This window comes from Esox lucius, chromosome 23 (assembly GCF_011004845.1).
Source record: "Esox lucius isolate fEsoLuc1 chromosome 23, fEsoLuc1.pri, whole genome shotgun sequence".
Classification (NCBI taxonomy): domain Eukaryota; kingdom Metazoa; phylum Chordata; class Actinopteri; order Esociformes; family Esocidae; genus Esox; species Esox lucius.
In genome coordinates this window covers 7,572,380-7,593,495 of record NC_047591.1, presented here as the reverse complement: position 1 = coordinate 7,593,495, position 21,116 = coordinate 7,572,380, and the positions used below count along the sequence as shown (strand labels likewise).

General features: G+C 41.9%; 2 protein-coding genes and 2 non-coding genes across 8 annotated transcripts; all 4 read right to left on the bottom strand.

Moving 5' to 3' along the window:
- Positions 1–417: 417 nt before the first annotated feature.
- On the bottom strand, positions 418–8,470 carry ldhba (lactate dehydrogenase Ba). Of its 2 annotated transcripts, none has more exons than XM_029117064.2 (8): positions 8,333–8,470; positions 4,414–4,580; positions 4,085–4,202; positions 3,225–3,398; positions 1,884–2,057; positions 1,552–1,669; positions 1,312–1,435; positions 418–1,211 (listed from the first exon to the last, which is right to left on the bottom strand). In XM_029117064.2, the coding sequence occupies exons 2-8, from the start codon at positions 4,540–4,542 to the stop codon at positions 1,044–1,046; spliced, it is 1,005 nt and encodes a 334-aa protein (XP_028972897.1). In that variant the 5' UTR covers positions 4,543–4,580; positions 8,333–8,470; the 3' UTR covers positions 418–1,043. The 2 variants fall into 2 exon arrangements, with proteins under 2 accessions (XP_028972897.1, XP_010885269.1); XM_010886967.5 differs by having other exon boundaries at positions 4,414–4,553.
- Positions 8,471–13,858: 5,388 nt separating this feature from the next.
- slc25a3a (solute carrier family 25 member 3a) lies at positions 13,859–20,947 on the bottom strand. 4 transcript variants are annotated; one of them, XM_010886966.4, is made up of 8 exons: positions 20,822–20,947; positions 20,210–20,364; positions 19,097–19,221; positions 16,898–17,077; positions 16,262–16,443; positions 15,638–15,810; positions 14,786–14,896; positions 13,859–14,300 (listed from the first exon to the last, which is right to left on the bottom strand). In XM_010886966.4, the coding sequence occupies exons 2-8, from the start codon at positions 20,349–20,351 to the stop codon at positions 14,140–14,142; spliced, it is 1,074 nt and encodes a 357-aa protein (XP_010885268.1). In that variant the 5' UTR covers positions 20,352–20,364; positions 20,822–20,947; the 3' UTR covers positions 13,859–14,139. The 4 variants fall into 4 exon arrangements, with proteins under 4 accessions (XP_010885268.1, XP_010885265.1, XP_010885266.1 ...); XM_010886963.4 differs by lacking the exon at positions 19,097–19,221 and adding an exon at positions 17,455–17,585; XM_010886964.5 differs by lacking the exon at positions 19,097–19,221 and adding an exon at positions 17,455–17,585 and having other exon boundaries at positions 20,761–20,848.
- LOC114830175 lies at positions 14,383–14,616 on the bottom strand. Its single transcript, XR_003777900.2, has one exon. It is a non-coding gene; the product is annotated as a small nucleolar RNA SNORA53 (small nucleolar RNA).
- On the bottom strand, positions 15,857–16,057 carry LOC114830176. The gene has a single exon (XR_003777901.2). It is a non-coding gene; the product is annotated as a small nucleolar RNA SNORA53 (small nucleolar RNA).
- Positions 20,948–21,116: the final 169 nt, after the last annotated feature.

Below are 21,116 nucleotides of genomic sequence, written 5' to 3'. Positions count from 1 at the left end.
CTTTGGGTGATAAAAAAAAAGAATGCAGTCAATCAGCAAAGGACATATGCGAACAATAATACTAAATATGTATTAGGAGGAAACTGTTTGAATTGACATTGAACTAAAGAGTTTAGTGCAAGTCATTGTGTAACATTTCTAAATCCACTATGGAGGTAAATCAAGACAAAACACTGCTTTCCTCCAGTGTGAATTTTTGAAATGCGGTCAAGTCCTTGTCACCTTAGGTTTTGCTAAAGACCCTGAAGCAGTGTTGTGGGCCATTTGAGAGTGTATTTAGCTATGTAATGTGTCAATTGTCAAAAATGAATTTATGGTTATGAAAAGCAAGACAATGGAACAATTTCCTGTAACTTTCGATCAATATTAACAAGCGTTTATATAGCATTGTAATTTACTGGGACATTAGTCATTGGACAAGATTTATACCGTCAAATATTTATTAAGTTAATGGTTGTCATTTTCTCAAGGGTTGTTTTGTTACACAATCAACAAATAAAACAAAACTCAAGTACGATCTCCACACTCGCTCCCTTTGGTGTTGAATGCCAAAAAAACTAAACAGGGAATCTCTCCTTGCACAAACCAACCACTTCTGACAGACACAGGGTCTACATTTCTGGGATTCCTAAAGGGAGTGAAATAAATGGAGCTTCAAGACAGAGGATAAAGCACACTTGTTTGTATTACAACAGCTTTACCACAGGAATCCAATAGGAGTACATACAGTGGTTGACAGTACCTAGCATGGAATCAATACTAAAGCTGCATCCTACGTCTTAAGAGATGAAGGAATTATTTAGGGAAGGAACAGGAGTGTTTAAAGTCTGGATGAGAAGAAAGGAGTGGGTTTAGGATAAGGAGTGTACAAAGTACATTGGCAGGTTGAGACAGTAGACTGAAGGAAAAGTGAATCCAGGTACAGTAGGTCTGGAGTGACTGCTTCCAGGTCAGAGAAAGTTATGGTGAGAGGATGAGTTTTGTACTAGGAGCGTGTGACATTGGTCTGCCTATTGGTTTTCTAGAAACGGTGTGCAAGTACTCTAGACGTCCTTGAGGTCCTTCTGGATGCCCCAGAGTGTGTCTGCGCTCTTCTTCAGCTGGTTCACTTCGGCATCGTTCAGGGTCATGTTGATCACGCTGCTCACTCCGCTGCTGTTCAGGACACATGGCAGAGAGAGGAACACCTCCTCATTGATCCCAAACATGTCCTGAAAAAGCAGAAAACATGGACAGTTAGTCATCACATAAGTCAATGGCGTTGTTCTGAATCTCATACTCGTCGAGTCTTCTCTGATCTTATCGGCTCACCTTGACCATGGTGGAGACAGGGTGGATCCTGCTCATGTTCTTGATGATGCTCTCAACGAGGTCAGCCACACTGAGGCCGATGGCCCAGTTGGTGTAGCCCTTCAGCTTGATCACCTCATATGCACTGGAGGAACACAATCGTCACACTCATGCCATCTTCAATCTTTTGATGACACCACGTCACAAACGAATTTGACATCAAAACCAAATGCAGTCACTAGATGGAGCTAGGAGCTTTACCTGTCAACTACTGCCTTGTGGGTTGCCTTCCAGCCCTCCTTGTCACCATCCTGGCCCACCTCTGGGTTCAGCTTCTGCAGACTGACTCCAGCCACGTTGGCGCCGCTCCACACAGGCACTATCACACGGAAAGACAACCATATTTAAAATGATTCATACATCCTCATTACACTAAAGTTGATTCACATCTTATTCTTAACTACAAAAGTTGATGCGCCGGGACAGAACTATGCCAAAATATTGTTGGATACATTGAGTGTTTAAATCTTCCAACTCGAGGCTTCCTGAGTGTGTCAAGTTAGCAACATGCTGTCAGTGACACCACCACTCACCACTGGTGTCTCCGTGTTCTCCCAGGACCCAGCCGTTGAAGCTGCTGGCATGGATGCCCAGGCGCTCAGCCATCAGGTAACGGAAACGGGCAGAGTCCAGGTTGGTGCCACTGCCGATGACACGGTGCTTGGGCAGGCCGCTCAACTTCCACGTCACGTAGGTCAGCACGTCCACTAAGCATAGGGAGAGACAATTAGGACTGGACCTGACATGGTTCCAAACTCCCTAAGGATCATGAATATGCATGTACTGTAGCTAGCCATGTTTTCACACAGCAAACACAAAGTATTCACATAGTGACATTGTTGCATTAGCATTCCAGTACTTTATATTTGAGGTGATCAACTGACTCAATGGCCAACTTGACCTTCATGAATACTTCATTTCTAATGTCAAACAAAATGCAAAGACTAGACCATGACAGCTCTTAGACATGCACTAACAATACAAACAAACCCCTGATATCAAAGAGATGTGAAGCCAGTTGTACAAATACTTCTGGCACCCAAAAATTCCTAAATAGTTTATCCAAAATGGATGAAAATACCATGAAATTAAATCTGACAGTCTGCACTGACTCCATAATCATTGAATAACAAATAGTGTCCCTGTCCAAATACATCTGAAGTTCTGTATGACCATACAACTGGCAAATACATCCAACCTAGCAGTTTAAATAGGGACACAATTCATTCCCCTTATTGACCCTATTAAAGCTAATGTCTAACCCCAAAGTCTATACTTACACCAATCCTCCATTTAAGCCTACACCCACATATAGTTTCTACCATAACACTTAAGAAATAGCCTTTATCATAAGAGGAATAGGGAAAATGTCCTGATCGATAGAAGGTTTTTAAAACACCAATAGTAAAACCTTTTCACACACTCAGCCATGACAAGGTTAATGAATGACCGCTCATATCACTCCCAGTTAATCTGTAATTTTGACTGATGACAAACAAGTTGAAAAGGAGCCTTATGCAGCATTTTCCCCCATTTAAAAATACCTGATTAAAACCCTTACATCAGCCAATTCCATGTGCCGCTGATAAATAGTATTAACAACCTAGCTAATGTGGCATTCTCTGCAGAATATAAATACAACACAGTGGGTTGCATGACCAAACCAATCGGCTATTGCTAAAAACAAAACAAAAACATTGCCCTTTATCTAGATTTAGCCTTGTGCAAATTGGTCAAAAAGCACATTTTTGTTTCCCTGTCAATGGCCTACTGTTATGTAGTGAACACCATTGACTGCAGTAGGATTGTGCTTCCAAGTGCATAAGATGAAATGTTGAAACGGTGCTAAAATCTAAACGAGAGTGTGCACGTACCTGGGTTGGACACCACTATCAGGGTGCAGTTGGGGGAGTATTTGACGATCTGGGGGATGATGTGTTTGAAGATGTTGACGTTCCTCTGCACCAGGTTGAGCCTGCTCTCTCCCTCCTGCTGACGCACACCAGCGGTCACCACCACGATGCGGGAGTTTGCGGTCACCGCGTAGTCTACAGGAGTTTCATAACAATGCAACACATTAGATATTTGAGGAAAGTGTAACAATTAATCAATTACTTTCAGAACTTTCCAAAATGAAAGTTGTAGTCAACTGAATATACTGCTTAGTTCATTCAGCCATGTAATTACAAACAGGATATCTGAACACTATTTGGAAAGCACAATTGAGACAAAGGGGTCTGTGGGTAGACTTGACAAAATCAGTCAACTTTGCATTGTTTTTCCTTCACTGAACCCTGTAATACTATATTCCTTTATCTACAAATGTCTGTAGACTTCAAACTAACTAAAATATTTGAGTGTAATGAGGTATAACATGTCCAGAATTACACCCCACAGGTGGAGTGCAGCAGGTTCAAATGCAATCTCACCACTCAGGAGCCTAAAAACAAAGTGCCAAGAACTTCCCCAAACAGGTCATTAAATAGTATACTCATATCCTGGTATGCAGGACAAAAATCCATGCAGACAAATCAGTTAAATTAGAATCAAATCATGCTTCCTTCACAGGGGTGACAGATTGTGCCCAGCTCTAGAAATCAATTCCGCTATTGACAATCAGAATCATTTATTTGGCTAATAAGCAAAAGACACCATAACCAATCTACAGTAACGGTCAAGTAGTGGGAAGTACCGGGACATCACAAATTTAAATATTTCAGGGGCAAAACCATACCCTTGTCTGCAACGATCTTTGAGGTCTTGAGGAAGAGGCTGCCATGCTGCAGGTCCATCATCTCCCCCTTCAGCTTGTCCTCCATCACATCAACCAAGGCCAACTCATCCGCCAGGTCCTACAGGAATTGATTGGTCATGATTAAGGCCACAACATTTGGGACACCCAGTAACATTGCATGCTCAAAAACAGGCAGAGTAGAATAAATAAAACTCACATACCCACCACTGAATTTTCAGTATTAGTGCGGGACAACTTTAATAAAAGCACAGGGGTAAGCTACTAGCAAACTAGCAATATGTTGCAAATAAAAAAACATTAACACTTACCCTGAGTAGGACGCTGACGGCACAAGCCATGCCCACCATGCCCACACCCACCACGGTGACCTTGTTTCTGGGGGGCTCAACAGGGCCACTGGCCATGGGAGTGATCAACTTCTCTTGCACAGATGACATGATTCACAACGCTAAAGGGAAGAAGCAGAAGAGGGGAACTGTGACAGAGTTTAATCTTTAGTTCCTTATATACGACCAAGAGTGACAATCTATTTTCTTACAGGACATTCTAGTGACATGTCATTGTTGTCCAGCGTGCACGCTTTAGTCCAAACGCAGGCTAAGTCTGTATCTGGGAAATCACGCATTCCCTTAAGCCAATCAATCAGCGCTGTGTTTAATTGAATAACTCCATACTCCGAGTATCAACAAATCCTCTACATTAGTTTGAGGCCCTGAGAAGAATGGATGGCTGCCTACATGCACAAACATCAATAAGACCCCAACAGGACAGCGCCAGTGAAACAGACTACATCCTTCCTGAACTCTTTTCGTAGCAGTCCTTACTATTTAAAGACTCAGCTGAAAACTACCAAAACATCAGCATCCTAGGACAATAGATCACATTTATCCTTGAAATATCAAAAACATGTAAATCAGCTGCAACAGCAAAGCCAGGGTCTCTTCTTAAGACCACAATTATAACTAACACGGAGGATTGGTTAATCTGAAGACAAGTTATGTACATTATCACATAAGCATGGTTCCCATGGGTAAGCGCATACGTCATTCCATAAAGCATGCTTATCAAAAATCTAAACAAAAAGTGACAAAAATATCCTTGCCAGTCTGCAAGTCTTTCCACTGGCCCTGTTGTGATCAAGCCAGACCACGACTGAGCAGATGAAGCCCAGGGGAAATGCAGACAAAACCAAAAACTACCATAATTCCAAATTATTCACTACCACAGTAATCACTTAGTCTAGCCAGGGGTCCCTGTGTGGTTCAGTGAAAACCAGAATGATCTGGAAAATTAAGGCACAGACAGTAACCCCAAAAACAAGAGCCCAAACACAGGCAAAGCCTACAGTCACTACTCTTTACCCTGAGCAGAAATTAAGCCACAACTTAGTGCCCTTTCTATCCGATGATGCCGAAGGCAGAAAGGCAAGCACACATACCAACCTGCATGCTTGAATCCCATGTAAAAGGCAGTTACAGTTGTTTGCCAACAGTAGGCCTTAACCCTCCATCACCAAAATGTAACATGATACTCAAGTCAAGACAACAGTTTGTAAACTGTTGCAAAATCTCTCAGACAGTGTCTGTACAAAAGCACAAGACACTCCCCAAGAGTAGCAATACCAAATGTACAAGTGAGACCGGGAAGTCAAAAAATAAAAAATCTTCACAACAGTATTAAAACAATGAATAATGTCTCACTCTGTTAGCCTAAAATAAACCCAACTTTAACTGGCCTTTGGGGAAGGTAAATATTTGAAAAGGGAAAGGACAGATCATGGATTGACAACTGTGTTCATTTATAAGAAATTATAAAAAGATAATTTGATGGTGGGATAATGACCCCAGTTACATTTATGCATGATTTAGATCAGCAAGGTTGCCTATTCACTATGGACGTCTGTTAAGGGAACATCCCTGATCATGACTCAAACTGGTTACGAGTTACATTTCAAATGTGGTTACTAAACGTGGTTCTAGTAGCATTTCACATGCCTCTGGATAACAGGCAACATACTAAAATCCTTGAGTGGCGTGAGAACTACTGCTTTAGAAGACTTGCTTTAGTATGTGCTACTAAAAAGCTATAATTAGTTTCAAAAGTTAGTGTTACGCGGCACCCCCGTCACAGTACATTCACACTATTCGCGATGGCTCAATTCATTTTAATGAAGGAAAGCGTGGCGAGCGAGTGGCTTGATTCGACGTATGGATTCCGTGAGAGGGGAAGAAAATTCGCCAGGGACTGACCAATCACGGGGTTTTGTGTAGGTGTTAGTGAAATGCGCTCAGAGCAATTAAAGGAATAAACAAATGATTTTGCAGTCCTTTTTAAAAGATGGATGAAAAAAATGAACACGTTTAGTAGCAGTGATGGGAACTATACGATAGCACGCTATTTTCCTACAGAGACGCAAACAGGTGACCGAGATAGTTGGTGCTTCTGGTGTCAATATTAGATACGTTAGCTGACTGGTGGCTACCTAATTGTAGCAACCTGGTTTGCTAGCGTGCATTGCAGGTTGTAAGAATTACCTCAATGAGCCATATTAATTGATTAGAGAAAATGTATTCAAATATGTTTCTATTCCAATTTTAACCATTGTAATAATCCGACGTTCCTTCATAGAAACGGGCCATTCTTAACCCTTAATACACAGCTTACTTTGTGTTATGACGCTAGTTCGCCCACAAGTATGTTACAAGCGAAGCACACTGGGCGATGCTAGCGTTGGCTATCCGAAATTTCGCGAATAGTGTGAATGCACCGTCAGTCCCCAACAAGCGCAGATTCAGTGCGATATCCGCGTTCAGCCGTCGTTAACATGATCTTCCGTCGTAACCCCTCCTACACATTTAATGTACAAGTTAAAACGTGTGGAAGAGAATCTCCCCATAAAGTTTTTGTGGGCTGATAATTTGTATTTTTTTTTTTTATTATTCATGAAAACATTTGCCATTTTGCACACACGCTTTGGGTCAACTCGCTAAAGGAAACAAAAAAAGCTAAAGTTATCCATGAGAATATTTAGAAGTACAAACATTAGTTAAAACCGCTACCACGTGCATGTCTTTCAATTGACAGCTCTCATGTCCACTAAATATTTTATAGGCATTTTCAAGTGGTACAGGCCCGAAACTTTTCGTAAAACGCAGAAGCGTGTTCTAATACAAATGGACTGTACGAAACATTAACATCCAGCTAGTCCTCCAATCCAGCAGCAAGCTAAAAACGAATGCTACAGGTTTAGTTCAAACCTTCATTGATGACTCTTGAGCGCCACATTTCCGTATTTTTTTCACGTTTTCTATTTGAATATAGCTTAACGCAATAACGTATGTGAAAACGGGGGACGTTGAAATGTAGCAACCTATAGTTAAATTACGCCAGATGTAGGACAGTCCCAGAAACTCTGAGTAACTTGTTTCCTGCTGATCAAATTACGGGATCTGTGCCATAGCAGGCCAGCGCTGACACGTTTGTATTGAGTGTATTGTAGGCCTATTACAAAACGCAAGTCCTTCCTCGTCCTTGAAGGCCGGATGCTGCGCGACGAGTTACAAGATGGAGAAATTAGCTAGAAACCATTACCATACCTTCCCATATAGTTTGTCACATTTAATACGGTAGGCAAAGATATTCAACTTTGACGTCGCTCAATCATTAACGTTTTACGGCGTCTTGGTAATGATCATTCGCTTTGTCAGTTCAAAACGTAGTTACGGTATCCTCATTCGAGGTGGTAAAGATGGCCGTTTCCTGTGTAATAAGCGACATCCACTCATTTAGCGTTCTCAAAAAAGGCTTAATTAGAACCAGACAACTAAGTATTAATACATGCGAAAGCTTAGAATGATCAGAACAGTTTTAGAAAAAGACATGTCCAACTAGCTAGAAGCCTATTAGCTGTACGTTAAAGGAGACTACTAGTCTGCATAAAAGCTGTAACAATAACTGATATTTCCACTGTTAAGATGTAAGATGAAATCGACCACAAATACTACGAAGATTGTTAATCTACCACGTCACTGACATTGATTGCTATATAACATGTATTTCAAATGACCTGCCAGTAGTAGAGGACTAGGTGGGTTTGTGTCTACGTGCATTTTTGAGCGTCTACCAGCGAAGTGATGATCTTGCATCGCATGAGAAACAACCAAAACCGAAATGATGATAATACAAGTCCAAAACAACTGGCTGGTTAGCTATGCTATAGATACATACATTTTGCAGAGATTATTAAACCGGTTATATCCCGTTTCGATCCAAAGAGGTAGGCTGTGGAATCAGCGTCGACTGGCAAGCAGAGAAAGCAAGTGATGTCTTCACCGTGGAGTCGATAGTTGAAACGCTTTTTGAACCCAGAGTTGAGGAGGAGTAAGAGGAGGGGTCAATTTAGCGCTTATGCGAGAGGCTGCACGCAAATGTCCATACATGATTAGTTGAGTTTATCATACAAAATTGCTTCTTTTTTTGGTCATTTAGATGACGCTCTTAACGGTCATGCATTTATGATAGACGTGGGATATATTAATTGATGGTTTGACCACCTTCACGTTGGCATGCTAGTGTGTTGGGACCAACAAGTTTAAGCTTGTACACATACATGTGAGGAAATGGAGTGATGCTCTTTAATGTGATAAAGGTTGAAAATGAATTCACATAGAATGTATCACTAAGACCGTAATGTCACAAAAGGAGTCAATCTCATTACGTAGACGATCGAGTGGCTGCAGGTTTGAATGATTATATCGTAAATCACATATGCAACCGTTGTCATTCCCGGAAGTGTGGTGGTACGGTTAGATCGACGTCAGGCTGTGCAACCTGGCCCTAGAGATCTACTATTCGGTATAGGTTTTCTCTCCAACCGGTTGTGACTAACCTGACATAGATTTTCATCCGTTTTCATCCAGCTAATTATTACAATCTGGTGTGCAAAATTAGGATTGGAGAGAACCTACAGAGTGGTAGCTCTCCAGAAGATGGATTGAAAATCGACAACCCCACCTGTCTCTGGAGAACACACCGAATCCTAGGCAGATATGATGTTTGTTTCAGCTCATTTGTTTTCCACCAATCGACTTTGTCACTTAAGATATAAATTATTTTTTTAGTGTCTCTGCTGGGTTCTTATGGGGGTATAATTATGTTGTAATCCTTTATTTTAATCCATCCCTATTCTTCAGAGATTAATTATAAAATTCACCTCAAACTCACTTAAACTTATAGTAGTAGTAGTATACTGAATGAGCAATTGGGCTTTTTTATTTATTTACTTCCCTTCCTCTTGATGTTGCTGCAATCCTATTAATCTTGTACATGAAGGAGTGGCACCCAATGGGGCGTAAGTCACTCCTATTTGCTCAACCAATGAGGACAGAGGACATGGAGGCTGGTGAAGACAATCAGGCAGCTGTAGCGAGGGGAATGTCTGGTGACCATCCAAGTGGGGGATTCATTCTGGTTACCTAGCTGTAGCTGGCTGCAGGAGGAGTTTGGGAGCAATGGCAGGTTGTGCATGAGGGTGTGGCTACTGGCCAGATTGCATAACAGTTTGACAGTTTTCCATCTTTACCCTTCCTCCTGTCTTCCCCTCCTTTCACTCTCCCTGTCTCTCTCCCCTACCTCCTTTCACTCTCCCTGTCTCTCTCCCCTACCTCCTTTCTGTCTACCTAGTTTGCTCTCCCAGCTCTTACTCTTTGTCTGTCTCTCCTTCATGCTGTCTCTCCCTTCCTGACTCCTAATTTGCCAGACACACTCATGGTTATGCACGCAATGGAAACATGACTAGGAATAAAGTGCACAGTGACACACTGAAGGCACTAAAACAGGTCATGTGCAAAAGCATAGTTGTTGCATTGAGAGGCACTTGAGATTAAAAGATTATGTTTTCATTTAGTCCATAATGTGTAATGAATGTGATGGGAAATTGCCAAATGACTGGTGTAATCTGGTTAGCATTGAAAAAAAGTAATGTTACATCTTCATGATATTACGCACACTACATGTTCAACCCCAGGTTTGCTGTGTTTTGGAAAATTGATAGAATTCCTTTCATATGTGACTTGTTTATCCAGCAACACTATCAGGGCTGACCTTGTGCCACCGAGACAAGAAAAGCAGTGGCTCTCTTGCTATCATACTATAAGTAGAATGAACTTGCCCTGTGGTGAGAGAACTTGCAGACTAAACTGAACTTTAAACTGATGTAGTAAACTGATTAGTTGTTGACCTGTCAATTAATCAAATGATGGTGACTGCAAATTCTGCCAAACTCCACTGAATTGTATATCTAAAATATTCAAAATGCATTTTCAGCAATGTTAACCATTATTCTATTTATGATTAAAAGTCTGTTACAGTCTAAAGGCCAACCTGACACTTCAAAATACAGCATTGAAACATGAACTCCTTTTCAGTGCAATTAAGGATATTTCTTTTGAATTTTCTCTTTGGAAAACTGACTTTTGTTCCCTGGCCATAGTCCTCAATGTGTATCACACCAATTTATCACGTGCTATGAGGATTCCATTAAGTAAATCAAAAACACTGGTTACATGATACACCTTGTGTCAGCTGAAGTGTATTTATTTTGATTTGATACTTGGCTAGATCAGAATAGTCCCACAGTTACTAATCAAATTCTTATGCTCATTTCACCGCCTACCTCGGCCTAGCTGCGCAGGAATACTGGCTATGTTTCAGTGACTTTGACAATTCCACACAAGGGCAAAAACACAATGGAGTGGACACCCTTCTGCATGAACACTCATTCACACATGCGCAAACACAAGACGCTCTATCTGGTTGGTAGAAGGATATTAACTGAAACCTACTCTGTAGTCAGCTGTGGTACAGAAAACGCAAAATGCACACGAAGGCAACATACGCCTTACCATACACACTAATCGCATCGGGGCCAATGGCTCCATTAGTTTCAATAATGGAAATCGTGGCGAGCGAGCACACCGGCCCATTCTTGCAAGTCATGTGGGAGTAAAAATTTATAAATATCAACTTTTCCAAATGTATGCAAATCACCTGTGCCAACCGCTAGGAACTGACCAATCGCGGGATATTTTCGAGTTGTCTGTGTTTAAACGTTAATACAACTAAACTGCTGTTATTACAACGCCCCAAGCATGACACTGCTGGCAAGGCTGTTCGAGTTTTATGTAGGTTGACAATGTCTTAATTTTTATTGTTTGTCCAACGTGTTGCCATTGAAGCTCATACAGATTTCTCTCAAATACAGCAGTGTTAATACGGAATTAATCAAACACTTTGTTAGCCTGCACGCCTACATGCAGGAACGTATTATCAAGCTTTGTTTCAACTCTTCTGTTCCATCTCGGGTCCTCACTTTTATCTTCAGTTGCCGCAGTCACATAACATGCAAGAAATTCCGCGGTTGTAGTGGAAACACATCGTCAAACCTGTCAGTCTGAGGATTAGGCGAACTGTCACTGGCGGCAGCTGTCTATACCTCCGAGCAGCACAGTGACATTAGCGACAAGAGTAAAAATAGCAACAGCAACTACTGTTGTAGAACATCCTGATGATGTTGACTGGAATGTGACGATGCCAAATATAGTTTAGGTCAAAATGTATACTTCCCAAATACGATATAAAGAATACGTATGCATAATTATTTTGGCAACATGTTTAGAATTAATGAATATCAGAATGTTTACATCCTTATTGCATTGATTTACTACAATGCCACCCAGAATCCACTGATGAACTGGATTACAGTCCTAAAACCCCCAGCTGTTATTGTCGAACTATTGAACAGTCAACCAGTTTTAAGTCTGATTTCACTGTCAGTGGCCTGGCAAACCCCAGATGACCTCACTCCAAAAACACTGTCCATCTCCCTAAATATATGAAACTTTAAATCTGTACATTAACTGAAAAAGTTTTCCTTTATCTCGTATGACGTCGTCAATATGAATTCTGATTCCTTCTGTGAATATGATATCATTACCCTAACAGAGCCATTTCTGAATTTCACACATTTTGAGTATATTCTATGCTTATCAACATCCCCTGTTTAAAACCACTGTTTTTCCTCCAACAGCAGTAGCAGCAGAGTAGTTCAATGTAATTACCGTTTGAAAGCACACAATGGTTACTGCTGTTATACAGAGGTCAAAGGGGTCACATTGAAATGGGAATCCAAATCCCATGACCATTGGCCCAACCTCCACCACAGAGCTGTGCTCCAGGTACGCAAACACAACACACATCATTTCCTGGAAACATTGCTTCCATTGTGTGCTTTCCGTTGGGAGAAATGTGAAAACCTATTATTAAGAAAAAACAAAATGGATTGACAACAATGGTTTTATACAGTCCCGACATGATGTGTTTAACATTGTAAGGCTGTCATTATGATGACTCTTGGGTTTATTGTGACGCATGCTTGAAACATTAGTAGTCCATTAGAAACACCCCAAACCTCACGCATTTCCGCTCACCTCCTAGCCCAGAACCAGAATCACTGATCACTTACTGTCTAGGCTCCCACTGCATATTAGAAAGAATGGTGAAGGCATCTTTAAAGCTCTGAAAACATGCACTTTTCATAAATGGGATGATTCTCATTTATCCAGTCATCAGTAAGGAAAAGGCATTCCTTTTTGTCACAATAGAAAAATGTAGCGTTCAGGTCAATGTGATCTGACTGAATTCCATTACCCCATGATGTTTACCTAATATAGAATGTGATGTAGAGAATAGAAAAATAAATCCCTCACTACTTTAATTTCTAAGGCTCATATTGTATAACATGAAAAGTAATATCAGGTACTGAAAGTAATTCAAAACCTCACATTTGAGTGGATACAAAATATTGCATAATTATAGGGTCAGTTCCAAATATACAGTTGAAACATTGACCAGTTGGAGCTGGAAAAACCTGGTATTTTACAATAATGCCATAAAATATTTCCCCACTGGAAAAAAAATCTCTTAATTAGTTAAATATTTTCATGTAGAAACCCCAGACATGTTCATCTTACCAAGCCTTTTTATGTTAGCGCAATGCTCGCTCTAAGTACTTATCAGCACGTAATTGCTTTGAGTGTGTTCTCCACCAAACAACCGAAATAGAGCTTGCAGGAGCCTGAAATTACACACGGAGTTGATAGGGTTTAATAAGAAAATTGGCACCACCCTCCATGACACCCCTGAGCACACAGGCTCACACACAGGTATGAAATGACCAGGACACCACCTCCTGGCTGCAATGAGGTAGTTACACTGTGCAACATGCAATTTAAACCATACCAAATTATATCCTTGTTCAGTTCTACAATCTTGCCATTTTGTTGTATGCCAAATTGCCTGTAATGTTTGACAAATGCAGGATAATGAACATTAACATATTGTGAACACATCAGTTATAAGGAAAGAGCTCTTTAAGTGTCCTACATGCCATCAACCTTCCAATCTGTACAGCGGAAGCATTTTAACTTTTTCTACTGGTTTAAACTTTAAGTGCACTCCAAATGCACAATCCTAGCCATATCACAACCCTCACATACATTTCCTTCGGTCACATGCAGTGACTGTAAATTACAAACCTGACAAAGGGTGAACATGATCAAGGGATAATAAAAACATACCCTCCCCCTTGCACAACAATAACAAGTAACCTCCACAAAGCAACAAGACAGCACACTAAAACTGTGCCCCCCTACTCTAAATGATTTACATTATAGCAAATATGAAAACGACCAAGCATTTGAGGGAAACTTTTTAATAATTATATATTTTCCACAAACTAATAACAGGATTCAATAAAACCAGAACATGTCTACAGTATATTCGCCTGTCACTCAGTGCATGGGAGACCGTTCCCCCCGTGACCCCTCTTAAATATACACAGGAATAAGCCTAGTCCCGAAGAACACAGGAGCTGTAATAGGAACATAAATATAGACAACAGAGCTGGGCGCTGAAGCCCAAGGAGTGTGGTGTGATTGGGTCCAGGAGATTACGTTTGGGGGGAGTTGGAGTGTTCTTTACTCTGTAAGCCCCAGCTTCTTCTTGAGGGACTCTGGCATCTCAGGGGGAGGGGGGCGGGGCAGGCGGAAGTAGACCTTCACAGAGTCATAGATGAACCACTGAAGGGCAGTCAGGGTACCAATCATGATGATACGGGCAACCAGGCCCTTCCACACACCTGATGGGGAGAGAATTGAAAATACCATCTCCAATAGGCTGAAAAATGAATTTTTACATGAATATCCAGAGGAACTGTCAGTGTTGACTGGGCCCCAGCCTGGCTGCCCTGGTAGAGTCCCACCAGTAAAACTGGGTTGCCAGTACAGCCGTAGGTCTGGGGGCAGGTAGATTGCTCTCACACACCAATAACTCAAACACCTCCAAATGTACAGCCAGGAAGCTGCCGAGGAACACCAGACTGGAGCTGCATCTCTCAGAGACAAGACAGCACCAGCACAGGAGCGTCCTCCAGAGGTTGCTCTAAGGTGCGTGATATTGGAATTACGACATGAAATACCTAGAAAATCTCACAGACACTTACCCATCCTCCCCCAGTAATCTAAGTGGGTTGGGTTAGTTGCAGCAACCCAAGGCACTAAATCAAAGTGATAGGTCGGGGGAAGATGCATTTCCTAAAGATGATGTGTGTGGTTGTCTACTCACCCCTGGGTCCAAGCTTCTTGAGCACTTGGGTGGCAGTGCTGCCACTCTCCTTGTTCAGTACCGACACCACAGAGTCCGCTGGGTGGGACACGATGGCACAGAACACACCAGCTGCAGGGCCAGAGAGAACATCACATGTTCCTATTAGCTGATCTCAAATGTACAAGCTTTCAACATTTTTCCTCTTTCTAAAAAAACTAAAACTACAGTGATGCAGTACTTCCTGCTTTACTAAAATGCCAAGTATTTACCTTGCAACCAAATAATGTGCTGTAAATATAGTATGTTACATAGCTCTAGACTAATAATTTCTGTTGGAGCCACCAATTAAAATATTTGCTTGCTAAACAGGGATGTCTGCTTGCCTACTACTTTTTTAGGCCATTAAAGAGCTTAAACGCAGTTACTTTGCCGTTATTCTGACAACTGCACATTCAGTAGAACAAACAGCATCCTTCATAGATTACCTAATGGAAAGTTAGGAAAGCAGGAATTCCCTTGTCAAAATTAAATAATGTAAATGTTATTACTAGTGAGTTTTGTGCTAATGTTGGTGTCAACATGATGAACAACAGGTCAGTGTTTACAGTACAGTTGCCTGTGTGTAAACCACTAAGCAAAGAGTGAACACCATACATTTACTTGCCAACTTGAAATAATCAGAAAAAGTATTTTCTACTGGTAAATGTGAGCATGTTTGTTGGTATGAGATAGTATTTTATGAACAGAAACAGTACAATAGTTCCGGATTGCACTAGTAATTCAAATTCACTTATTCTGGATTGTGTTGGGGAGATCTTCTGGAGCCCTTGTTACCCATCCCATCCCATTCCCTGTGGTACTAATACGCACCGATGTAACCGGCAGTGAAGGTGACGACCAGCTGTTCGGACTTGGTGCAGTCAGCACGGGGTTTGGGCACCACGTGTTTGTAGAGCAACTCCACGGTCCTCTCAAAGCAGGCAAACTTCATCATGGTGTAGGGGATTTGCCGCATCCACAAGGGGACAACTCCCTTATAAAACCTAAAATAAAATGTAGGTTACCATCACTACAACAGTCAGAAAATCAAGGGGCCACCCGGGATGACACCCTTCCTCTGGCCTAGTCGATTGGGGGCAGGTAGACTGCGCTCACACACCAATAACTCAAACACCTCCAAATGTACAGCCAGGAAGCTGCCGAGGAACACCAGACTGGGGCTGCATCTCTCAGAGACAAGACAGCACCAGCACAGGAGCGCCCCCCAGAGGTGGCTCTGAGGAGCGTGTTCATTTGGAAACCTCACTAATCAGTTACAGGGAGTAAGAACGGCCTTTTCCAGACTTTTGTTCCATTCCAGCAATTTAATAGATATCTTAAAAAATAAAAAAACAGTAGGCTCAGTATTGGGGTTGGATATTTTAAAATAGTACATAGCGTTTCTAATGAAAAAACTGCAAATGCATCACAAAAACCAATAGAATTTCTACTCACGCCCAGACCCCCTCCTCGGCATACATCTTGGGGGCACATTGTCTGAGGTTGTTGGCATAGCCAGGCTGGGTCTGGATACGAACTTTACATGCCTCCATTGGGGCCAAGGCGATGTCAGCAAAAAACTCTGCGCTGGCAGATGCTGCCAGGTACAGAGACGTCCTCCACAGGTAGGTGTTCTCCTGTTAGAGGAGAGAGGTCAGTTGCGGTCTTTTGCGAGGTACAGTAGAAATACTAACTTGAGGTTACACACACGCACACTCATTGTTCTGCTATTGGCACACAGTCTGATTTTTTGGGAAGGCTTAATTGACAATTTAAACACAGGGAAACCAACTTTGGTAGTTCCTACCCATTCACATTAAGGCTAGAATAAAATAGTGTAACTGACTGCTTAAGAGAAGATAAAGGAACTGAAAAAAAGAAATCCGCCCTTCCCTGTGCAGAAGTTATGCAAATACTGCCAAACCTCCACTCCCCGTCTGAAATGTGAAATCTTAAATTGTGCAAAAGGCACATATTTTAAAATGTCCCCGCTACGGTACCATTTATGGTTCACACAGTCCGTCAACAAGACGTTTCTACATAACCTGAAGCACATCGAGCTGTGTCCACATCGGTTCCCGCCCGACTCACCTCCCCGAGCAGGTCACTATAAAAGATCTTGAACATCTCATAGAAGCCAAACTTGCAGAGACCCTGCATGGAGTAGCCAATGAAAGTAGGGGCCCAGCCCTTAGCCAGCCCCCGGGCCCCATCCTCCTTCAGTGTCAGCGCAAAGCCTTTGCCGATGCCCTTGTACTTGTCAGGGTCCACCTAAGGAAGAGAAGCCATCGATTAGCTCAAACAGAACTGGGTTGGGTGGTGTAATCTGTTATTCTAGGACAACTGGGATTAGCGTGCTAATAAGGTTTTATGTACTAAACTGGGGGGTTAACCAGGTCTTCATTACTGACAATTTTCCTGACAGATTTAAATCTACAGGATTTAAATCTGTGCATAGGATCGTTTACTCAAGTGCATTAAGACTGCAAGGAGGATCCTAAGGACCAAATGCGAAATAATGCCACTCAGTCTGACATAAATTTGAATCATACTTGTCGGGGCTAGATTTGGGATCGGGCATCAACTTTTCTTACAGGAGCTATGCAGGCCATCACACAGCGGTCAGCTATGGGGAGTACCGTACAAACCTGAATGCGACACTTGACAAGGTCGAGGGGTACGATAGCTGTGTGTGTGAGGCCGCAGCTCAGGATACCCCCAAAGCCACAGAGGGCATAGTACTTTGTTGAGCCAAACTCACAGCTCACATCCTCAGAGTCTGTAGTGAAAAACAACACGTGCCCAACATGCAGTCACGCCACATGCAACACAGGACAAGAATCACCAACAAACACCACCACTGTATTACAACACAGAATGAGCGGGATGAAATATCAAACCATTGCAAATCAGGGTTCAGGTCAATTCCTTTTCTGTTCAGAACAAACTGTCAGACTTTTATTACCCCAACATTTCTCTAGAATTTGCATACATTTACAGAATAATTCTTAAATGTGAATGGAACTGACCCGAAACCTGCTTGTGATTTTAAATTGTGCAACTGATTGTGCTTTTGCAGTTGTGCTCATAGGTTTGAATACCCTGGCAGATTGTGAAATTTTGGCGTTGATTCTGAAAATATGACTGATCATGCAAAAACTTATTTAAGGATAGTGATCATATGAAGCCATTTATTACGACAGTTGTTTGGCTCCTTTCCAAACCATAATGACAGAAATCACCCAAATGGCCTTGTTACAGACACACAAGGTGACACACACACACAGGTTAAAAATCACAATTAAAGGTTAATTTCCCACACCTGTGGCTTTTTAAATTGCAATTAGTGTCTGTTAGCTCACACGTGGATGCACTGAGCAGGCTAGATACTGAGCCATGGGGAGCAGAAAGTAACTGTCAAAAGACCTGTGTAACCAGGTAATTGAACTTTATAAAGATGGAACAGGATATAAAAAGATATCAAAAGCCTTGCAAATGCCAGGCAGTACTGTTCAATAACTTATTAAAAAGTGGAAAATTCAGGGATCTCTTGATACCAAGCCAAGGTCAAGTAGACCAAGAAAGATTTCTGCCAAAACTGCCTGAAGAATTGTCTGGGAGTGTACCCACTTTTGTGAGATACTGTATATCATCAATTCTTCAAGGGTATGCAAACTTGAGCACAACTGTACATCCATGATTTCTTTCACTCAGTGAAATAACATACGCTAACAAATAAAATGACTGGTAAAAAATGAACTGTACCATGGCTCTTATGTCTGAAACAGCATTTAATCCACTTCTTTGAAACTTTAGCTGAATAGTTCAATTACAGAATACACGAATCCATCCATCATTCAAACCTTATGTACTAACACTAAGAAATTACATTGCATTAATATTATGTTGTATGTAATAATTATTTTGGACTGCAATGTATCCCTGCACTCGGAGCGCATTATAAATAGGGTTAACAAATAGCACATTACCCCCATTAACTGTCCTGAACTTTCAGTGACCTGGATGTCATTTTGGATCAAGTAAGGGAAGAACAGGCAGGGAGGTTGATTACACACATCAACGCAGGTTTGAAAAATCACACTAAGCATGCAATGAGGGTAATTTGACAAATCAGGTAATCAAATGGGACAAATCGTGAGGATCAATGGTGACCAACCAGGACTGCACAAAACCGGGCTGCTTGATACATTTAGGCTATGATCCCATGCAAATGTATGCATTTCAGAAAACAAAAAAAAAAACACTGGTTAGTGTTAGGGATAAACAGACCTGCATCCTGCATTTGACCAAATCGAGGGGCACTAACGCTGTGTGTGTGGTACCACAGCTGATGATGCCACCAAACCCACACAGGAGTAAATACTTCTGTGAGCCGAACTCACAGCTGTCTCCCTCTGAAGAAAGATGGGCAAAACTTTCAAAATGGGGACTGGGTGTTGATTCTGTTCATAAGAGAACTGGTAATATCACAGCAAACTGCATCTCAACTGGACTAAAGGTCAAGTGAAGCTTGAGTACGTGTCCGTCCCGTCTGTATGTCTAGTCTTCATATGCATCATCGGTGCAAAGGGCCATGCACACGTAGAACACTTTCTGTGAGGGCAAGCTGATGGGCTGCATCAGCATAGCAGCTATTTAACTAAACTATCCAACCAACCTACTGTTTTCAAGCTATAAACAGGAAGATTTAAGCTTGAAAACAAAGTAATAACCTGACTCAGACGAGTGGGTTCCCGTTACCCCATTAACTTCACATATACCACAAATGTATTAGTGAATCAAAGGAAAAGCAAAAACTAACAGCAGTAATATTACTGAAGCCAGAATATTCTATAACTCTGTCGCGTGGAAGGCCATGCTCTGATAAAAAGGACTGCATTTGGCATGATCCTAAACGCTTGAACAAATTATAAGAAATACGAAATAAAATGCCTTGGTCCAGGAGTCAGACACCCATAGCGGTCCGGTGCATATATTAGGCTGGTTGGCTTGCTAGAAAGCAATGGCCGGACATTGGCCTAAATTACACTGTGCCCTTCGAAACAGGACTCTCACCTTCGTGTTAAACAGCAATTGGCCAGACGGCATGTACTCAGTTCAAACACCTGAGGCTTATTTCAAAGTTTCAATTTGCCCTTCTATGTCCTCCAGCTCCATAGGCGCAGATAAGGCCTTGCCTGCGTGACATTTCCCATTCCATGGCATACCAATACCTAGTTATTTTGCTAGACAACAGTCAACAAGAGAGGTCTACCGTTACAGTATGAAAAGTTATCACAAATCTCCATGTCATTGTACATCGTTTAACTAAACAGAGTGCGTAATAGCAGGTTAGCAAATTCGCTAGGCAGCTAGCCGGCAGAACCCTGACATGCCACTTACCGGCGATTGCTGCCGCAGCGAGGTTGCGACTCTGTCCATTTGTGCAAAGGCTTTGTTTGGGCTCCTCGATTTCTTTAAGGGAGAAGAGCGGGGAGTTGAAGGGATTCGCCCGGGACAGTTGCGTGAGAGTGCTCGGGTACATGGTGGTGTCTAGACTGTAGATTAAAAGAGTACGTTAGTAAACTACTGTGCTATCCCTATGGAAACGAGATCAGCAGCAGTCAAGACATGGATGACAGGCTAGTACAGGGGACGTACGACTGACGTACGTAGGATGAACAGTTGACACAAAAATTATTTCTAAACACCGAGATAATGAAAACACCGACACTGTATAATATTGCAAAAAGATAGCTAGGTAGGTACAGTTCAGCGCAAGTCTTGTGTCCACATAACGGTCGGTGCAGCACAGGACTGATAGCTAACGCAGCAGTACCAAGTAGCCAGCTAGCGTTGCCAAGGTGGAAAGGTTGCACAGCATGGACCTGTTATTTAGTCAGATGACTCTAAACGTCCAAAACAAAGCACTAAATATTAACACCTCACACTACCTTTTCAAACGCAATGTAATTTCTTATGTTTCGTTAGATGTCATTGAACAATTCCACTCACTGTCTTAAAATGGCGTCTCTGCTCTTCGGCAACCGGCAGCTCACAGGGGCTGAATGACCTCGCGGTAAATCAATTTGTCCTTCCCTGACGTCAGCAGTTAGTTAAAAAAAACAAAACGATTCCTTAGGCTCTCTCCTATCACGGATGACTTACGGAATGACAGTGCTACACACTCAAATTCGCGATCCAATCACGAAATACTACTTTCCTAAGCGGGTCAGCGATATTATAGAAGCAGAATACTAGAACGTCCTTGAAATGCAGTTTTAGGAAAAGTGATAGTGCCACCACTATC